The sequence below is a fragment of the Chaetodon trifascialis genome, chromosome 2 (genome assembly GCF_039877785.1).
Source record: "Chaetodon trifascialis isolate fChaTrf1 chromosome 2, fChaTrf1.hap1, whole genome shotgun sequence".
Classification (NCBI taxonomy): domain Eukaryota; kingdom Metazoa; phylum Chordata; class Actinopteri; order Chaetodontiformes; family Chaetodontidae; genus Chaetodon; species Chaetodon trifascialis.
This window is the reverse complement of record NC_092057.1, coordinates 18,073,914-18,093,500: the sequence shown is the minus strand read 5'-3', so window position 1 is coordinate 18,093,500 and position 19,587 is coordinate 18,073,914. Positions and strand designations below refer to the sequence as shown.

General features: G+C 41.4%; 4 protein-coding genes across 5 annotated transcripts; 2 read left to right on the top strand and 2 right to left on the bottom strand.

Annotated features, from left to right (window-relative positions):
• The first annotated feature begins 1,578 nt into the window (after nt 1-1,578).
• Nucleotides 1,579-1,948, top strand: LOC139344005 (histone H2B 1/2-like). Its single transcript, XM_070981882.1, has one exon. It carries the CDS (start codon nt 1,579-1,581, stop codon nt 1,945-1,947), a length of 369 nt encoding a protein of 122 aa, XP_070837983.1. The 3' UTR covers nt 1,948.
• Nucleotides 1,949-4,082: 2,134 nt separating this feature from the next.
• LOC139342895 (histone H1-like) lies at nt 4,083-4,717 on the bottom strand. Its single transcript, XM_070980188.1, has one exon. The coding sequence runs from the start codon at nt 4,715-4,717 to the stop codon at nt 4,097-4,099; it is 621 nt and encodes a 206-aa protein (XP_070836289.1). The 3' UTR covers nt 4,083-4,096.
• A 2,619-nt stretch (nt 4,718-7,336) lies between these two features.
• LOC139347185 (histone H4) lies at nt 7,337-7,652 on the bottom strand. The gene has a single exon (XM_070986678.1). The coding sequence runs from the start codon at nt 7,650-7,652 to the stop codon at nt 7,341-7,343; it is 312 nt and encodes a 103-aa protein (XP_070842779.1). The 3' UTR covers nt 7,337-7,340.
• Nucleotides 7,653-11,473: 3,821 nt separating this feature from the next.
• slc25a38b (solute carrier family 25 member 38b) lies at nt 11,474-19,538 on the top strand. 2 transcript variants are annotated; one of them, XM_070989057.1, is made up of 8 exons: nt 11,474-11,879; nt 12,217-12,316; nt 15,126-15,250; nt 15,834-15,918; nt 16,373-16,552; nt 16,687-16,855; nt 17,295-17,458; nt 17,580-19,538. In XM_070989057.1, exons 2-8 carry the CDS (start codon nt 12,296-12,298, stop codon nt 17,700-17,702), a joined length of 867 nt encoding a protein of 288 aa, XP_070845158.1. In that variant the 5' UTR covers nt 11,474-11,879; nt 12,217-12,295; the 3' UTR covers nt 17,703-19,538. The 2 variants fall into 2 exon arrangements, with proteins under 2 accessions (XP_070845158.1, XP_070845149.1); XM_070989048.1 differs by lacking the exons at nt 11,474-11,879; nt 12,217-12,316 and adding an exon at nt 13,331-13,600.
• Nucleotides 19,539-19,587: the final 49 nt, after the last annotated feature.

The following is a 19,587-nucleotide window of genomic DNA, read 5'->3' as shown; positions in this document are numbered from 1 at the left end:
AAGAGCCACATACTTTTATTTATAGAGTTGTTTTTCCTTTTAACTTTTCAACCAGTCCTTCATTCAAGAAGATTACACAATAATGTAAAAAGTCAGAACACAATACATGTGTTAAAGGCAGATAGCTGGAATGTAATTGTTGACAGCTGCTTACTTCAGTGTGTATGGAATGCCATTGTTGTGTCTCCTAATTCTACTCTGTCAATGCTGTGCATGGCAATGAATCCTTTACAGCAAACTGTTGCTTGTGCAATTCCTTTGTGGGAATCAATCCTGAATTTGAATAAAATAATTTTTATTTAAATGCAAAATGGCAAAGTACTGCTGGCACAATTCTTGTTCACATGATTTCTTTTACATGTTAAAACATGAGTTTAAGTTATTCTTCCACTATATTGAGGAACAGAGTTCACTGCTATAATCCAAACACTTCCAGAGCAGAGTCTGGTATAGTGGTAGTAGTAGTCACAAGAGATTATAGACCCAACACATGCGTTGCTTCTTTCACATGTATGTCATAGAAGGGTTAAATTGTTATATGGATAGTATAGTAAACCATATATATGGATGTTATATGGATTACTGTCCACTAGACTAATTTTTATAACAATCATTTATGCTTAGATCAGAATACATATAGTTCCAAAACAGACTATCCTCAGTGAAGTACCCAATGTGCCCCCAGTTTAAGAGAGTCCTGGTCAGCTGAAATATGCCCCTGTGACCTGCAAGTGCAAACACAGACCCTAAGCAAAATAAAATTGTGGAAAATAATCAAAATATGGAGAGAGAAAAAAAGCAAGCAAGGTTATATAAGACAGGAGAATCTATTTGGAAGACTTTTTCCATGATGGACCTTTTTTTGGTCCACATTGTGTTTTAGAATAGAGAACCTATGAGGCCATGAAGGATAGAATGCCAAGCCAAGGGAGAATTGGAAGATAATAGAACATTCCCTGAAATGGATGAAGAGATATGGTCATTTAGAGTAAAATCATAAATCATTTCATGCCAGTGCAAGGCATCATGTTTTAATGTGTTCACTGGTTTAAAATGTTCCTGTTTATAATGTTTGTCAAAAAATCCTTTATCTATTTGTCATGTTTTAATGACAAATTGTTTAAGATATTCTTGTTTTAAAGGTTTTGTAACAAATTAGCCATATTTAATTGAAACTGATTTAATTGAGAACATGTTACATTTATGTTGAAAAAGCATTATTTTTTGGTGTTTCATGCATATAGTAGTGTATGTATGTAGTAGTTCCATAGTCATCTAAGTGATGGCTGGTTATTCTTGAGATAAGGTATATATCTTGTAAATTTGACAGCCGATATTCAGCTGTGTTGTAGCCTATTTGAAGAATAGACGGCAGATATACGTGTATTAGACAGATAGTTTTTACGGCGTCCCCTATCTTGACGGCGGCTTTGTTATCGCACCTGCCAAGTCTCGAGCTCAACAACTCAGCCAATGGTACGAGAGCAACACCACACATAGATTTGCATCAGGCACATACATAGAGAGCGGTTTGACGCGTCATTTCCATCCGTGTTGGAAAATCCTAGTGGAACGAAGATGCCTGAGCCAGCGAAAGCACCCAAGAAGGGATCTAAGAAAGCCGTCTCTAAGGCTACCAAGAGCGGCAAGAAGAGGAGGAGGACTAGGAAGGAAAGCTACGCTATCTATGTGTACAAGGTTCTGAAGCAGGTCCATCCTGATACCGGAATCTCTTCCAAGGCCATGGGCATCATGAACTCCTTCGTGAGCGATATTTTTGAACGCATCGCCGGTGAGGCTTCACGTCTGGCTCACTACAACAAGCGTTCCACCATCACTTCCAGGGAGATTCAGACCGCTGTTCGACTGCTGCTGCCCGGTGAGCTGGCCAAGCACGCCGTGTCTGAAGGCACCAAGGCTGTGACCAAGTATACTAGCTCCAAGTAAACCTGACATCTACGCAACCCAAAGGTCCTTTTCAGGACCACCCACTTATCTAAGTAAGAGCTGTTCCATAGAAAACCATATAAAACGGTATGAGTGAGCATTGGATTACTCCCACTTTAAATGGATGGAACAAGTAAATATTGGCATTGTCAAGATGCTTCAGAGTGTATACAAAGGTACTATGAATGTAACCTTATATCCATAAAGGCCTTATGTGTTAGGGGTTCCTGGAAGGGGTTTTAATCCGTAAAGTGTTAAACTTGGAAAAACTCAAACCCACACAGGATAGCCTATATAATGATGGACAAAAACAATCGTACTTGCACAGCAATATGTTCGGTGACGATATGGTATGTTGGGCGCCATTATGGAAATAAAAGAACGCGATCCCTTTCAGTGAACTGAATCACTTGTTTTAATGTTGTTTAATTCAATCACCCTGTTGATGGGAGAAAATGGCTTATTTTTCACCAGTTTCTGTGATTGTTGGCTTGAAGTAGCCGCATTAAAGTAACTCAACCATCAGTTGTAGCAGCAACAGTGGGGGAAGCTCGTTATGTCCATGAATAAGTGATGGGAATTTATTTTTGGTTCCCTCAGATTTTTTTTTGTTGCTTTGTGTGTGTGTCTGCTTGAGTAGTTTTTCATCTTAGGAGCTCTGTGTTCAGGGATAAGACACTTCTACTTAAAGACTTAAAACACTTGATGTTTAAGGGCTGATTGATTTGACATATAAACACCTTACCATTTGAATGAAGGAACCAGGAAAGCATGCTTCCTTCACAGCCCACTGGTTGTCTCTGGAAATGTAATTGCAAGCTTTTTGTTGTGTTGTTGTCATTGCTGCTGTTACATGATGGCACATAGGTTCTGCTCAGGCCTGTGAAGGCTGGCCAATCAATTCAATTCAATTTTATTTGTATAGCGCCAAATCACAACAGAAGTTGTCTCAGGACACTTTCCATATAGAGCTGGTACAGACCAAGCTCTTTTATCTACAAAGAAACCAACAATTCCCCCATGAGCAAGCACTTGGCGACAGTGGCGAGGAAAAACCTTCCTTTTAACAGGCAGAAACCTCATCGAAATGGACATTTGTTTTTCAGGTGGGGGACCTTAAAGAGACAGACTCGGTTGGTCTCTACTTGGGCCGTGACTCTCCTCCTGTTCCTCTACTGAGGCGAAAGCTGGTGGCCAAAACAAAAAATTGATATGAAAGGCTGGCTTGGTGGTGGTGGTGGTGGTGGTGGTTGTACATGATGGAAAACACATCACATCCATTCCATGGCCTCATTATGATAAACATATACTATCATACACATTTCATTATTATGCATATGTGTATTATTATAATAGCTGTTACTATAATTATTATCATTGATTTGCACATTGATTTCTCTAATATATTTAGTGTTTTACCTCATCAACTTCAACAATTTATGTGAATCAATGCCCTTCCTGAATTTGATGCCAGTTACAGATTTCAAACAAGTTGGGACATATCTCACATCATTAACTGCCATATATATTTTTCCCCATTAGAGTGCACCTGACATTCAGCTGGGCAGATGCTCTGGCAGTGCTGCAGGACCTTCTCAACCAGTACAACACCCTGCTATTTTTCTTCTAAGCAAAACTTTATTTAAAAAATATTCAGCATGATTACAGTTTTAATTAAAGTTTTCCTCCATCAGGTCAGTTAGCACCTGTCTGATGACCACATTGTTGTAATACTTTTGGGTTTCCACAGACAATGCTGATTAGTTGGAACTGTTCTTTTCTTCCAGTAGTACAGACATGACAGACAAGGAGTTGTCATGTCAAATCAAAAATCAGTCCATGGCCTTCCACTTCAGACCAGACCTCCTGAGCTCTATAACAGTACATCAGGAGGTGCTGCTGCGTTTTGTCATTATTACAGTAATGTATGTAAATAGTCAGTACCTGGGATCCGAGACACACACACACACACACACACACACACACACACACACACACACACACACACACACACACACACACACTTTCCTCATGATATATTTCTAATTTACCGTGATGATAAAATTTGTGAACTAGGAAAACACTCTAGAAGAGATATGGGTGGCTCTTAAAAGAGCCTTTATTTTCGAGACGTTCACGAATGAACAGCTTACTTCTTCTTGGGTGCTGCTTTCTTGACTTTAGGCTTGGCAGCCTTCTTTGCGGGACTTTTCTTAGTTGCAGGAGCCTTCTTGGCCACCTTCTTGGGGCTCTTGGGCTTTGAGGCCTTCTTGGGGCTCTTGGCTGCTTTCTTGGCCGCTGCAGGTTTCTTAGCCGCCTTGACCTTCTTCGGGGACTTCTTAGCGGCTACCGGTTTCTTGGCTGCCACTGCTGCTTTGGACTTCTTAGCCGCGGGGGTTTTCTTGGCTGCGGCTTTCTTGGCCTTTGGGGCGGCTTTCTTGGCGGGCTTCTTCGTTTTAGGTTCGGTCACCTTCTTGCTCATTTTGAAGGAGCCGGATGCCCCGGTCCCCTTGGTCTGGACCAGAGTCCCCTTGGCCACCAGGTTCTTGATGGCGAGTTTGACGCGGGACTTGTTCTTGTCCACATCGTAACCACCGGCAGCCAAATTCTTCTTCAAAGCAGCTGCAGACACGCCGCTCCGCTCCTTGGATGCGGCCACAGCTTTCACAATGAGCTCACTCACGCTGGGTCCGGTTCTCTGCGGCCTGGAAGGCTTCTTCTTGGCTGCTTTGGCCGGTGCGGCGGCCGGAGCTGGTGCTACTTCCGCCATATTCTCTCTGTACTCCTACTCTATACGGTATTCAACACAGACTGAACTGATGAAAAGGCCTGAATAAGAGGCTGGACTTAAACACAACATGAGAACCGTGGAGACTCAATCCAGGCCGGCTCTCCTCGGTGCAGTCTTAATGTCGGCCTACTTGTGTTTTCTCTTCACCGATAAAACACTCAAAACTAAATGTGGGACGAGTGCCGAAGGCTTACGGTGAAGCGAGCCGTTAGCAGACTCGTGTCTCTTCACATTTAAGTCATGTAGAGCTCTGATGCTCTCTGCTTTTGGTTTGGAGAGCCTCCAAACCTCACACATTCACCGTCGCGGCCAGCGCTGCTCAGCGACTTTTCTCACTCATTTCTCTCCGAAAATGTTTTAAAATGCACCACATCTTCATCGAAAGCAGTTTTCTCGCTGGCCTACATGTTTGTTCAGAGACTCAAAGTACGAATAGCCATCTGTTGATGGTCATTTTGTTAGTAAGTGAAGTTATTCTGGTAGCAGCAAACACACTGATGGCGACCGAAGCTGATGGGGCCAGACCTCGTACTCACCGTAACACAACATTTCCTCTGCACATGACTGGTTTTAATATAAGAAATGTATTAATGAAATATGAATGAGGATTGCGAGTCTAAGTCTTCCTTAAATGGAACACTGTTTCATTGGCATTTATCATTGCTTGAATATTTAAAAACTTAATTACATGTCACAACAGTTGTATTCTGCTACTGCTTCAAGTGAGAATTTCGATTTTGGATTCTGCAGAGCTAAGATCAGCTATTTTGCGGTGCAAAATAATATAATCAATTTTATTAAAATTGAAAAAGGGCGCGCGCGCACACACACACACACACACACACACACACACACACACACACACACACACACACACACACACACACACACACACACACACACACACACACACTAACTAACTAACTAACTAACTAACTAACTAACTAACTAACTAACTAACAATGAGTGAAAATCAAAGACTGCAACAAGTCATATCTCACTCTGATGTTGGTCAGAAAGCTGTGCCTATACAATATTCAAACAGCGACACCTTATAGCAAAGCAGTAACGAGTGTCTTATATCCTTTTTCGATATTTGTACAAATGATCCAGTGATGATATCCACTGAGATATCCTTTGTGACCATGAATGAAGGGACACTAGTGCTCTTCTCATTTATTATGCTCAATTATTGACACAATGGCCTTATGAACAGGGTTGTTCATAGGGTTGTTCGTAAGGCATCAAAAAGGTCTGTTTCATAACGCTAGTTTATAACTAGTGTGAACAACTCTGTGGCACAACATCACAGAGCAGCTAACAATACTGTAATATGTGTCCAGATATGGGAGGCACGGTGGAGCAGCAGGTAATGCACAGCAAGAAGGTCGCCGGTTCGATCCCCGGGTCGGGCAGGGCCTCTCTGTATGACGTTTGCATGTTCTTCACGTGCATGCGTGGGTTCTCTCCGGGCATTCCGGCTTCCTCACACAGAGCAAAAACATGCTCATTAGGTTAATAGGTGACTCTAAAATTGTCCTTAGGTGTGAGTGTGAGTGTGAATGTGTCTGTCTGTGTCCTGCGATCGACTGGCGACCGGTTTAGGGTGTCCCCCGCCTCTCGCCTGTTGACAGCTGGGATAGGCTCCAGCCGCCCGCAGCCCCGAAAATGGATAGTCGGGTATAAACAATGGATGGATGGATGGATGGTGTCCAGATATTTCACCGCATATAGGTGGTTCCGTCGCGGGGTCAATAATCATGACTGAATTTCATGGATGCGAGGAGAAAACAGACAGAATCTTCCGTATGTGTAAACTCACTGAACTCCACACACAGGGAGCTACTCAGAATATCTTAAACCAGCGGTCCCAAACCTTTTTTTGCGCCACGGATCGGTTTCACGTAAAGCAATATTTTGACGGCTAAGCATAGAAACAAATAGAAAATTATTAAAAATAGAACTCACCATTACACCGAATATAGTTGTTACAATTAACAAGGACTGCTGATATTGTCTCTTAAATGCAGCTTTCTTTTTCTTAGAAGTTGTAGGCTCTTCTTCGGCCTTTCTCCTTTCCGAAGAAGCGCCCCAAAGACGTTTATTTTATTTTTTGGTCATTTTTGCGAGCTTACTTTTTTACTACCGTATCATGTGGCCGAGACGAGCGATATGATAGTAGTGATGGCGAGATGAAGCTTCTTGAAGCCTTCCAGACAAAAGCGTGTGTCGAGGTTCCTCGACAGCGTCAGCACGGTACGACCCGTACAGAACTTCCTCTCGCAACTTCTTTCGGTACCAAAATGGACCCGGTGGTTGCGTGTGTGTGTGTGTGTGTGTGTGTGTGTGTGTGTGTGTGTGTGTGTGTGTGTGTGTGTGTGTGTGTGTGTGGATTTTAGAACATAACTTCAGTCTATCTGCGGCCCAGTTGTTAATATGTAATGACTTACTGTGCATTGGTCAACTGATTATTTGAAAATATTTTAGTCAACCACCTTCAAACACTGATGACTTAAAATAACCATAGAGGAATTCACTCTTCGTGCATTAAGTGTGTGGCCCTTAAAAGGGCCTTTGTAAACACGAAAAGAAAACAAATGGTTTAACCACCGAAGCCGTACAGAGTGCGACCCTGCCTCTTCAGAGCATAAACCACATCCATGGCAGTGACGGTCTTCCTTTTGGCGTGCTCGGTGTAGGTGACTGCATCACGGATGACATTCTCCAGGAAAACTTTCAACACACCGCGAGTCTCCTCGTAGATGAGACCGGAGATACGCTTGACACCACCACGGCGAGCCAGACGGCGGATGGCTGGTTTTGTAATTCCCTGGATGTTATCACGGAGAACCTTACGGTGACGCTTGGCGCCTCCCTTGCCGAGTCCTTTGCCTCCCTTTCCTCTGCCGCTCATTGTCTTTCTCTGGATGTTAGATCCCCAAGTTATTCAGGCAGCTGGCCTCCCAGGAATTTAAATACTGTCCGAGGACGTGTTAGAAAACAGAGGAGGGTCTTTTTTTCTTCTTTGGTCTTCCATGATGGTTGATGATTAACTCTTTGGTACATTAGCGCCACCCTCTGAACAACAGCATGAATTACAGACAACATATCGCCTGTAAGAATTTCCGTTTAAAAGCGGAAGAGTCTGTACTCGATGAACAATGGACAATGCACAGCAGTACAGGGGCCTTTCTGTGTGGAGTTTGCATGTTCTCCCCGTGTTCACCTGGGGTATCCTCCATAAAAACTAAACTAAACAAATCAAACAAAAAAAATACTAAAAAAAAAAAACACGATGGTGACGATAAAGGAACTGGTCCCCGGGCACCGGTCGGCTGGCCAAGAGCCCACCGCTTTCCACCCCGCCCCAGCTCTGCATTTTGTGTTGTTTGTGACTAATAAAGGATGTCTTCTTCTTCTCTACTCATGTGAGTCGGTATGGCACTCGCTGTCCAAGGTTCTGAACATACATCAGCTGGTAGCTGCAATCTCTGTCCAGGGTTCTGAACCCATGCTGTTGCTGAGCTCTGCGGGGCAGCCATGAAGCTACATCGTGAATGGGAGGGCCTTTATTTACAAGTATCACCGAAAGATCACAAGCACTATAGGTCAGCGAAACTACATCAAGGACCATCACACTGAGCACAAGACCCATGTGCTCTTACTACCGAGGCACCATTGAAAGTATCATGACCAGCTGCATCTGTGCTGGAAAGATCACTAGTGCCTCACTCCCCTCCCTCCTGGGCAGCTACAACACCAGCCTTACCATTTTATTTTATTTTATTTTATTTTATTTTATTTTATTTTATTTTATTTTATTTTATTTTATTTCAAACTTGCTTGTCTCAATGTGAAGCATTGATGGCATCTGACAGTGAGTCCACAGATTGCAACCAACTGAATACCCCTCGCCTTAAAAGGTTCTCTCTGGAGCCAGTGTTTGGTTTGTCTGTTCTAGGACCTGTCCCCTCTGTTTTCCCAAATCATAGTGAGATACAAAGGCAGATATAATCAAGCATTTTATGATTCATAGGGTAAAATTGTCCCCTTGTAATATATGTGGTGGTTTGAAGCCAAAGGGGTATAGGCCATTTGATCATACAGTGTTTTAGATGACAGTTTCTGCATTATACATCAATTTAACATTTTTTCAGTATAGATAGCTTGACACTTCAGGGAGTGAAGTAACACTACCCAAATAGAAAAAAACAGTAACTCAGCACAGTGCTATTTGTCTAATCATTTAGTGTTACTTAACTCTTTTTTCGTGAGTTAAAGACAGGAATCTGTCATAATGTTAAGTATTTAAATAGTTTAAAAGTGTTGATTTAACGCTGAAGAGTGTGTGTAACTGCCTCACGTTTGCAGTTCATTTTTTTCAGTGTCACATTAGTTGATCTTTGGTTCCTACCCCCAAAGACACAGAGCCGGAACTATGTGTCTGCGAGTGGTTCGGTGGGATCTTATTAATGCAAGGACGTCGCACGACAATAGGCAGAAAAAAGGTTCGTTTGTCAAGTGCCTAGAAGTGCCTAGAAAATTATCGTCAAGTGTCTAAAAGTCCTCCAGAAGAAGCCTTACCCTCCATATGTTGTAATGCAGCCAATAAGGTTTGTGTTGTTTCCGTTTTTGATCATTTATTTTGAAGTGAACTGCTGCTGATGTTGCTAATTTGTATCTAGCTATAAATTCATGTAAGGTTTAAGTTTCTATTTCTATTTCTATTTAACGTTTCTATTATAATGGAAATTAATATGCAAGTTCATGACGTGAATAAGGAAAAGGCTTAAATTCATGTTGTGTTAAAACTGGCTGAAAGTTAGTATTGGACAAAGACAAACATAAATAATTCATAAGGTACTGTATAAAAAACACAGTTTACAAGACAACAAACATTCTATTTTTATACTAAGGTTAAAACTATCTCATATGCAAGGTTAAAATGATATTTCATATTTGAAGTAAAATGGACATTTATGTGCAATTTGTACATTTGTTTATTTGGTGATTTATTGTTTATTTGTCTGTTTCATGTCAAATTACAGTTCTCATGTTTGGGAGTAAATCCCAGTACACTTAAAGAACAGTTGTGCTGTCATCATTACATTACACAGAGGAAGGCACAGTTTGGAACTATGCGTTGTATTCAACCTGTCTTTTAATTTGGATTCTCTGCCCAGTAAACATATAAATTGCTCTCACATCTTAAAGACCACTCAGCTTTGACGTTTTCTGCCTCAGGTGTTGTCTTCTCATTCAGATATTACTCATCTGGTCTACTCATTCTCACTTCAACATACATCGCTCCTCAGTTTTGCATAAAGTAACTTGTACTCGACTTGTAAAATCAGACTTGTTCCCTCCTCCAATTCATCCCCTTGGTTAAATGACACTATAAATGAGTGCAGATGAGAGTCTTTATTAGAAATAGCTCCCTGCAATCTGGTTGTGTCCCAGTGTATTTTAAACATGCCTCAGCCTCTTCTTAAAATAAATAGAAAAAATCTTCATCCTTCCACTGAAACAGTGGAATGTTTCAGACTCTTCTGCTGGATCTTCGCTCAGCTTTTCGCAGTATCTGGACTGAATGGTTTAGGTAGTGGGTGGGTGGACTGGTTCTCCTCCTCTCGCTCAGATAGAAGTTTTTTCTGCATCACTTGGTCCCTATATGTCTGAAACCTCTGGTCCTCCCCATGGATCTGTCTTGGGTCCTATATTATTTGTTTTGTATTTGCTTCCCTTAAAGTATATTATTAGCAACTTTGACATTATCTCTGATAATATTCAAGTGTATGACTCTTTCAAGTCGGATGAATCTGACAGTAATATGTCACTTACATCTTCTGGCCAGGGATTACTTGCTGTCCTTCACACTTGACTGAAAACAAAAGGTGATCGTGCCTCTGAAGTAGTGGCTCCGACACTGTGGAATGCTCTTCCTTTAGACTTCTGGTCAGTGGTATCTGTTGAGGTAACTTTAAAAATGATCTTAAGACTTGTTCATTCAAATTGGCCTTTGTTTTGCTTTATCCTGTCTAGTGTTTGTAATTTTGTGGGGGGAGGTTTTCCTCCTCTTATCTTTTTTTTTTTTTTTTTTTTTTTTAACTTATTTACTTTCTTATGAAACACAGAGGGAAAAGCATCTGAGAGCAACTCTCAGCTGTAAAGATGTGTTACCCTGCTATGATGGACAAATTTAGGGAGAGCAGGGTGATGAATCCCTTGACTTATTCAGATGTAACTGAGCACAGGCGAGCAGTATCTGACAGTAGCAATCTCAGCTCAGGGTGTGTTTTCTCTGCAATAATGGAAGTGGTAATTAAATATGTATTTATTAAATAATTATTCATTAAATTGGGGTCAAAGTATACTTGTTGTATATATAGTTCACTGTTAAAAAAAAACAAAAAACAAAAAACTGAAAGAAAATTAATTTTGAGCCTTGGCGCTCTCCGTAGTACCTTAGTGGCACGGAACAGCCTCTGGGTCGAGTTTATCGTGAGCGCGCTTCCTCCGCTGTTTGAATGGGGCTAGGGCTAAAGGGTAAACTTAGCCCAGTACAACTGCATGGTCAAAGAAATTCTAAACTAACCTCGAAACACCAGAATATGACCTGCATTTTTTGTATACATGGGTGTCTTATCATGCAGAGTTCTCATACTGACCCCTTTTCATATTTGACCAAACCTATAAGTGCACGCGGTTAAATATTGTGTCGGTAACGTGACTGTTGAGTGTGACGGAGAGTTGTCTGATGACGTGAACTTTGCTAGCCAGATGCTAACAGTCGCAGCAGCGTAGAGTCGATAACGTCCGTCTGTTTCGTGGGGCACTTCGGTTATATTTTTCTCCACGGAAAAAACAACTTAACTTTCGGGACATGATACGCATCAGGACATTAAAAGCGTTACATATGCTTGGAAGAAAGAGCCAGGCTGAAGTTAAATTCCTGGAGTGAGCGTGCACCAACATTAGCTGACCAACCTTGCCAGAGAGTTCTGTATTCAGCCTGGAAATTTAAGCGTTTACTAACTTTAGACTCTGACGAAACTTAAGCAATATATACAGAACATGGCGTTCCTGAAGGTGCCTAGCATGGCCATCGTCTCCGTCGATCCTTAACAGATGTTAAAGTCAGGTAAGAGGAGCTACCATGCTAATTTTGTTAGCCACAGTGGCATGCTGAAGCTTAGGCGATCGATCCCAGCTGTCATATTCTGTAGCATTTGACTTTAAAGTACAATTTGTTGCAAGGATTTGTCGCCATATTTGATTCAGAGGCAGTCGATGCTTGTCAGTGTTACAGTCTACCATGGGAGACTGATGACAATGTCAGTAACTTCACCTTCTCATACTGTGACAGCTAACTAACCTAGCTAACTAGCTTGCGGCTACCGGCTTCTTAGAGACTGCCACAGCGACGTTATTGTTTTGAAATGTAACTCATGGCTGTTGTCTTATTTTTACTCTTAAAGTAACGTTGGCTGAAATTAACCGTTTTCGAAACGGCAGTAGCAGGAGAGGGACTGGATTGACACTGCATCCCGGTCAAAGATGGAGTTAACGTTAGCAGCGGTGAGTATGTCTGCTAGTTGCTGCCACTGTTATTGTCGTCACACAGCCAGTGACCTGAGTCTGTCTGTTAGAAGGTGAAGTAACCCGTGCTTTATTGGCATCTAGGTTCCAATACGATAAAACAGTTGATTATTATTATTACAAGTATTCGTGAGGATAACCCCGTGTTAAACCAACCAATTGTAATACCCCGTGTATGAGTGAGATTACATATGGGCTTGTCTTTTGTCTAATACTGTGAAAAAAAAAAAACAAAACAAAACAAAAAAAAACATGACAGATCAGGAAACTTTGTCAAAATCATATTAAAATCCAGTATAGATAAAGTAATCATAATTATTAACCTGCAACATTTCCCACAACGACCTAATGCACCCAGACATAAGGGTCCTATAGGCAGTAAAGCCAAATCCCTGACGTACTATTCGCTGTGTAATTTTTCACAGTAATACCCACTCATAGTTAAACCCCATAAACAGCTGCCTTTCAGTTGATTGATCCCATGGCAATGAGAAAGCTGTGCACTTTATTCTGAAATTCAAGAGATGGCTGCTGCTGAATTTGTCAAAGTGTCTGAAACAAAATGATTAACAAAATGAAAATAAAGCCCAAATCTGACAGAATTAACTTTATGGAAACAAGCCATTGATTTCTCTCCAGCTACCCAGGCAATGAAATCCATGGCCTAAAATCACATAATACTTTGTTCTTTGAGTTTAGTTTTGGCAAGGGTAGGATATTATGGAATTTTGAGAAAATAAAATTATTTCATGTTGTCATTGTGGGGAAATTGTGTTTTTTGCCACATCACAGGGATATGCGATTTCAAGCAGATCTGTGAAAGGGTGTTTAATATATACACAGCCACTTCATGACTCATGCCATTTGACAAAGATGCAATTTAGCAGTGAGCTTTGCACAGGGGTGGGGGTGGAGGTTGGGGGGTGGGGGGATGGGGGGGGGGGGGGGGGGGGGGGCGTGAAATACAGATGTGTGAGTGTGTCTCTGAAAGATAAAGATAGAAGCCCACAGAAAAACGTAGCCTGGATTAAGCTACTGCTTTGGCTGTGAAATGGGGAGGGAGGACGAGAAACTGGAAACAGCCATTGTGGGTTGGAGAGAGAGAGAGAGAGAGAGAGAACAGCAGGGTTTTTGAGAGAGATGGAGGTTTATTTTATAATATGCCAATTGTAATAATAACATCACAGAGAGAGGGAGGTGAAAGAGGGCAAAATGCAGAAAAAACAGGATTCTCTGAGCCGAACCTCAGGCAGCCTGGGGAAGGTAGGCGAGAGTGGTTGTGTGTATTAACGTGACACATGTATTTGTGTAGAAGCTAAATATGTATTGGATGTAGTGTGTTTAGTAGCTACTGGTTTTTTTTGCTGTTGTGGCTGTAACTGTGGTTATTGTTGTTGCCTTATAATAAGCATTTTCTTTGACCCCATTTTTTTTCCGCCTGTTAACTGTCAAATACAGATTTTGCCTCTATCTGTCGGTGCGTGTCTTTGTCTCATGCCCCCGCTGCCTGTTTGTCCATGAGGCATGTTAGCACAGATAATATTTAGTCTCAGTTCAATTCTATCCAACAGCTCGTGTGTGTGCATCGACATGTATTACCTATGTTGTGGGGACATAAGTCTGTTTACACAGTCACATTGTGGGGACTCGTCTTCCTTGTGGGGAAAAAATGGAACTCCCCACAATGTAAATTATTCCATTTTAGGGTAAAGACGGGTTAAGGTTGGAGGGTTAGGGTTAGGGTTGGTTAGTGGAGGTTATGGTGAGGTAGTCTCCATGAAATGAATGTAAGTCTTGTGCAGTGTCCTCTGAAGAGATGGAAACACAACTGTGTGTGTGCGCATGTTTGTAGAATGTCTCTGCACATCTCCATCATTTGCTCTGTCTGGGAACCTGGCCTCTGCTCTGTGCTACAGGCTTGAAATGGAAATGTCATGCGAACATATGATTGAATTAAAGTCTATTCCATGTGTATGGGGTGATGTGCCTTATTTTGGCGCACATTTCTGTTGTGTCACAATTTTTAACACAGATATTTGTTTGGGTAATATTTCCCTGCTCTTCTGAGAAGTGTCCGTGGCATTCGATAAGATATGATCAAAGCTGAGAAATAGAGCTGGGTGATACTCACATTGTATTGTCAAATGTGAGTTTGGCTTCCAACAATTATGAAAGCAGGATAATTGATGCTCTCATTTTATCTGTCACAAATCCAGTGCACCCCCCTCAGCCAGGCTGTGGCATGTTTAGTTCAGCTCATTCACCTTGGATTTACACGCATTTCAGCAATCCTTTCTCACATTATATATGAAATAAAAAAAGACATTATAATACACATCATATATTCCATGAGTCTTTATGTTGTTGTTGTTGAAAGTTAAAGGAAACCCGCTGTTAAAAAAGACAACAGTCAAAGTCAGTGAGCAGCCGTGTTAAATAATCATGATCTCAATATTGACCGAAATAATTGAAATTATGATTTTTGCCATAATCGAGCAGCCCTACTGAAAAAGATGTTGAATTTTCACATTATGCTTTTTATACCGTAGCTAACCTTTATATTCCTCTTCACCTTTCACCCTATCCTCCAAAACTCTCTGTCCATAATTCTGATTCCTCTCTACATTCCCTCCTTCTCCTTCTCTCCCTGCCACTCTCTGCTCTGTCTGTCTGCCATTTCTTTCTCCTGTCATTTTTCACCCTTACGTGGCCTCTTTGCTGTTCCCCCATTTTCGGCCCTCTCTCTCCCCCATTGTCCCTGTCTCTCTCTGTCTGTTATTGTCCTCAGGCTCATCCAGCTCTCAAAGCCTTTATGTGTGGCTCACTCAGCGGCACCTGCTCGACACTGCTCTTCCAGCCTTTGGATCTGGTCAAGACACGGCTGCAGACCCTGCAGAACAATGCCAAGCCGGGGTGTGTTTGTGCACACAACACACAGACACATCACATGCGTATGAACAAACACATGCACGCTACACATTTCGCCTGCATGCCATCAGACACATGCACATTAACATGTTTCTAGTGTCTTTTTCCCCCCTTGACTTTTACACACACACACACACACACACACACACACACACACACACACACACACACACACACACACACACACACACACACACACACACACACACAGCATGTTCTTCAGGCACAAAACAACAGCCACACAGCATGGCAGGACAACATTTGCAGGCAGTGCCAGCCCGAATCTGCTGTTATGACCCATATAGGACAATTAGTCACACCAGCACCCTCTCATCATACTGTCAAGCTGCTAGGTTGCAAATGCTTCCACTGTAGAAAAGAACAGGAAATGTTAACGTCTAAAATGGGTTTTTATTTTAAACAATGGGTGGAGACAGTGCCTTAATGTCTAGAGTTTTATCGTTCGCTCCATGAACATACAAACTGTTTATCTTTTGTCTGTCTTTGAGTGTCTGTATGTTTTTGACACCTTTAAGTGTGTCTGTAACAGTTCCTAAATTTCTTGCAGTGCACCAAGGGTGGGGATGTGTACCATTTTCATCAATGTCATTAAGACAGAGAATTTTTTCAGTCTGTGGAAAGGTGTTTCACCAGTGAGTAACTGACCTTGTTTATGATGTTCAATATTTACAATTCCTGCGCAGTGAGGGTATTTGTTCTACACTCTGTTTGTCTTTCAGCTTACATTAGAAACACCTCTTGCTCTAAGAACCAGACAATCAGCTAAATTAAGTCTTCCCCTATACTGTAGATATCACATGACTGTTCATAGATGTAGTTAATAGAAACAATATTGATCTAGTGCAATGGCTTTAATTACTAAGTCACAAAAAACAAAACACAAAAAAAAACCCACACACACAAATTTATAACTTTTTATTATATAGTGTGACTGCAAACATTATCATTGTCAAGGTATGATATGTAGTGCACTCTTGTTTTTTTTTTTTTTTTTTTTTTTTTAAGCAAAAGTGACCTTTAACAATATTGCATGTAGCAAAAAGCAAAATATGAGAAATGTTTAAGACCTCTGTTTCTCTCTGGCAGTCATTTGCACGCTGCATCCCCGGCGTGGGCATCTACTTCAGCACCTTCTACTCCCTCAAGCAGCACTATTTCCTGGACCGGGCACCCAACGCTGGCGAGGCTGTTCTGCTTGGAGCAGGTGCCAGAGCTGTGGCTGGTGTCTGCATGTTGCCATTCACAGTCATCAAGGCACGCTTTGAGGTGAGCGACCGTTTCTTTTCATCCCAAGAGACCTCTGCTGGCCTGAGATGTGCATTGTAATTCATGGACGTTATTTTGTCATAAAAGCAACGGTGTATGAATTTTTTTAATATTTATTTTACATGTTGTTTCAGAGTGGCTGTTACAACTATATGAGTGTGTCAGGGGCTCTGAGGAGTATGTATGAGACCGAGGGGATCAGGGCTCTGTTTTCTGGGCTGACTGCCACACTGCTCCGAGACGCTCCATTCTCCGGTATCTACGTAATGTTCTACAGTCAGGCCAAGAAGGCTCTGCCTCAAGGTGAGAGCCACACTGAATCAGCAAATGGAAACAGAGGTCATTAAATAGTGGAGTGCCATTTTCTACAGATCTCTGATGAGTAGTGGGTTGCTTAAGTGTTGTCCTTGTACTACCAAAAATCAGTCAAGTGTTGCAGTCAATGGTTACACTTTTGAATCTCTGGCCTTTAAGTGCCTGTACTGCATCTCTTCAACCTAAATGTTTTTCATGTGACTTGTGATGTACATGAAGCTTTTTACTTAAATGTTGCTGGAAATTAAATGAAAATGTCAGATCTGTGTGGCACAATGACGAGACTTTAACATTCCTCAAATACATGACATAAGCAAACGCAATATTTCTGTCACATCTTCCATCGTTTCAGGTTTTACAGGCTTACCTGACAAAATGCATTCATATACTCCCACTTTCACCTGATCACTGGCTTGTCTTCTCTCAGACGTGGCTTCGTCAACCTACGCCCCGCTGGTGAACTTCGGCTGCGGGGTGGTGGCAGGTGTCATGGCGTCGCTGGTCACGCAGCCTGCTGACGTGGTGAAGACCCACATTCAAATCAGCCCATCCCAGTGGAGCACGACAGATGCTATTCGCTGCATCTACACGGTGTGTGCTCATTATGTTTCAGCAGTCAGTTTTTGTCTCACTACATGTACAAAGAAGCAGTGCTGGCAACAGTGTTAACAGTATGATATACTGAACATTCATGCTCTGTCCTCTCCCTCAGGAACATGGCATGGGCGGGTTTTTTCGTGGGGCTGTACCCAGGTCCCTGCGCCGCACTCTGATGGCCGCCATGGCTTGGACTGTCTATGAACAGCTGATGGCTCGAATGGGCCTCAAATCCTGAAGACCAACAGTGTCGAGCCACAATGAAACAGGATGACATACGAGGGGGTGATGATATACAGGCCCACGAAAGAAGAAGCAGGAGATGAGGAGCTTGGTGAGCAAGCACTACCAAGATTTTGAAAAGAGGAAGCAGATGGATAAATGTCTGAAGAAAAGACAGTGAGAATGTGTGTGCGTTTCTTTTTTGGTATTTAAGTGTTTGTGAAAATGTGTCTGTAGTTTCAGATTGTGATAAACTACACCTGAAACACTCTTATGTAAATCTTAAATTGAAGTGACACTCCCTACTGTGAAGTGAACTTATTCCTCCTTTCACTACTTATGTTTGGGCACCCTGAGATGTGGCAGCCGCTCATAAAAAGATGCCCTGGACAGAGGGACTGTAGCTGTGCTGGGCAGCATGACAAGGTATTTTAAAATGCCGTCAAGGCAAAGGGGGCATTCAGCAAGCTGGTGTACCGTACATCTGCTGAGGTAACCAAAAACAAAGCACTGCAGAGAGAGGAGCTCTGGCTCCTGCCATATTTCTGAAACTGGCATTAGATTGGGCAGTATTTCTTATTTACCAACTTACAAAAAGACTTAGGTATTTAGTTTGTTTCAGGCTCAGACAATCACAAGCTCTCACACAGCTGCATTATGGGAAGAAAATCACAATAAAGCCTTTGTTGCTATACTGCTAAAATCTATGCTAATTTAAAGTTTATATACTGTGGTGCATTTCTAACTGAGCACAGTGAAAGGTTTTTATGAGTTTTGCTATTGAATTTCTTTCTTTTCTTTTTTTAAAGACAGAAGCAGCAATGCATTTGCATTGTTTCCTGAGTTTAAGTAAGCTTTTATAATTTGAGTATAATTTGATTTTTCTATACATTTAGGAAATATTTCAACAACGGGGTTAAATTGCTAATTTTAATATTTCCGCATTTGTTGGAGTAAGAGTTACCTCCTGTCATGAATAAGTAGCCTGTGAGCATATTTCCAGAACTGTTTATAAGAGTTACACAGACACCATATCAGTGCTAGAGAGGATGTAGGATCTTGTTTTCCAGCCTCTTCCTGGCTTTGTAAATATTTGACTAAATATAGAATTATTGGTTGTAAGAAATTGAGGCCATATTTTTTTATGTTGCTTGTACAGTGTGCCCTTTTGTTAGTATTTATTATTGCTCACATAAAAGAGGTGATATATTAATAATAGTTATGTATATTATAAATTAGTGTTTAAAGAAACAGTGCCAAATGGAAGATCTCATTTGTGGAGGACATTGAAAGATTTAATGCATCCAATGTGTGAGTGCACTGTAGCCTTTGATCATGGTAGAAAGGCAGCTACTGTCCAAGCATGAACTGTGATGTAACAGCAAGGTTGTGTAGCAAAAAGAGACTTTTGATGACATGAGTTTTCCAAATGCCTCATTGTTTGCTGTGTAACACAAACTGTGTGACTAACTATGCTGTGATTCACACCTGGAAGTTTGACCTCGTCCATTATCTTCATCGTTGCACCTCTGCTGTAGTTTTCATTGATCCTGTGTTGACTATATTCTATTTGGTCATTGTTATTCATTTTTGGTCTGTTCATGTGTTTACTCAGACAGATGCCGTGCCTGTGCCTGCCTGGTTTTTAGGGTCAATAAATTATTTTCTTTTTTTTAAAAAAAAAGAAGAAGTAATTTTGACTTTTTGTATTTGAAATTTGAGTTGAGTTTTGAATTTGATTTGTGGTTGATTTTGTTTTATTTATAAATATACAATCAGTTATGTTCTCAACAAACGAGAGCATGCATGCTGCATTTATGTCAGAGCCATTATGACCACATTGTATTAAACTAATAAAATATAATAATATAATAATATAGTATATTGAATGAAGCATATCA

What these genes read in the sequence shown, in the direction of transcription:
- LOC139344005 (XM_070981882.1), top strand. Translation starts at nt 1,579, where the DNA reads ATGCCTGAGCCAGCGAAAGCACCCAAGAAGGGATCTAAGAAAGCCGTC.
- LOC139342895 (XM_070980188.1), bottom strand. Translation starts at nt 4,717, where the DNA reads ATGGCGGAAGTAGCACCAGCTCCGGCCGCCGCACCGGCCAAAGCAGCC.
- slc25a38b (XM_070989048.1), top strand. Translation starts at nt 13,550, where the DNA reads ATGCAGAAAAAACAGGATTCTCTGAGCCGAACCTCAGGCAGCCTGGGG. An exon ending in CAGAACAATGCCAAGCCGGG is followed by an intron (nt 15,251 to 15,833) that starts GTGTGTTTGTGC and finishes AATTTCTTGCAG; the next exon opens with TGCACCAAGGGTGGGGATGT. An exon ending in CAAGAAGGCTCTGCCTCAAG is followed by an intron (nt 16,856 to 17,294) that starts GTGAGAGCCACA and finishes GTCTTCTCTCAG; the next exon opens with ACGTGGCTTCGTCAACCTAC.
- LOC139347185 (XM_070986678.1), bottom strand. Translation starts at nt 7,652, where the DNA reads ATGAGCGGCAGAGGAAAGGGAGGCAAAGGACTCGGCAAGGGAGGCGCC.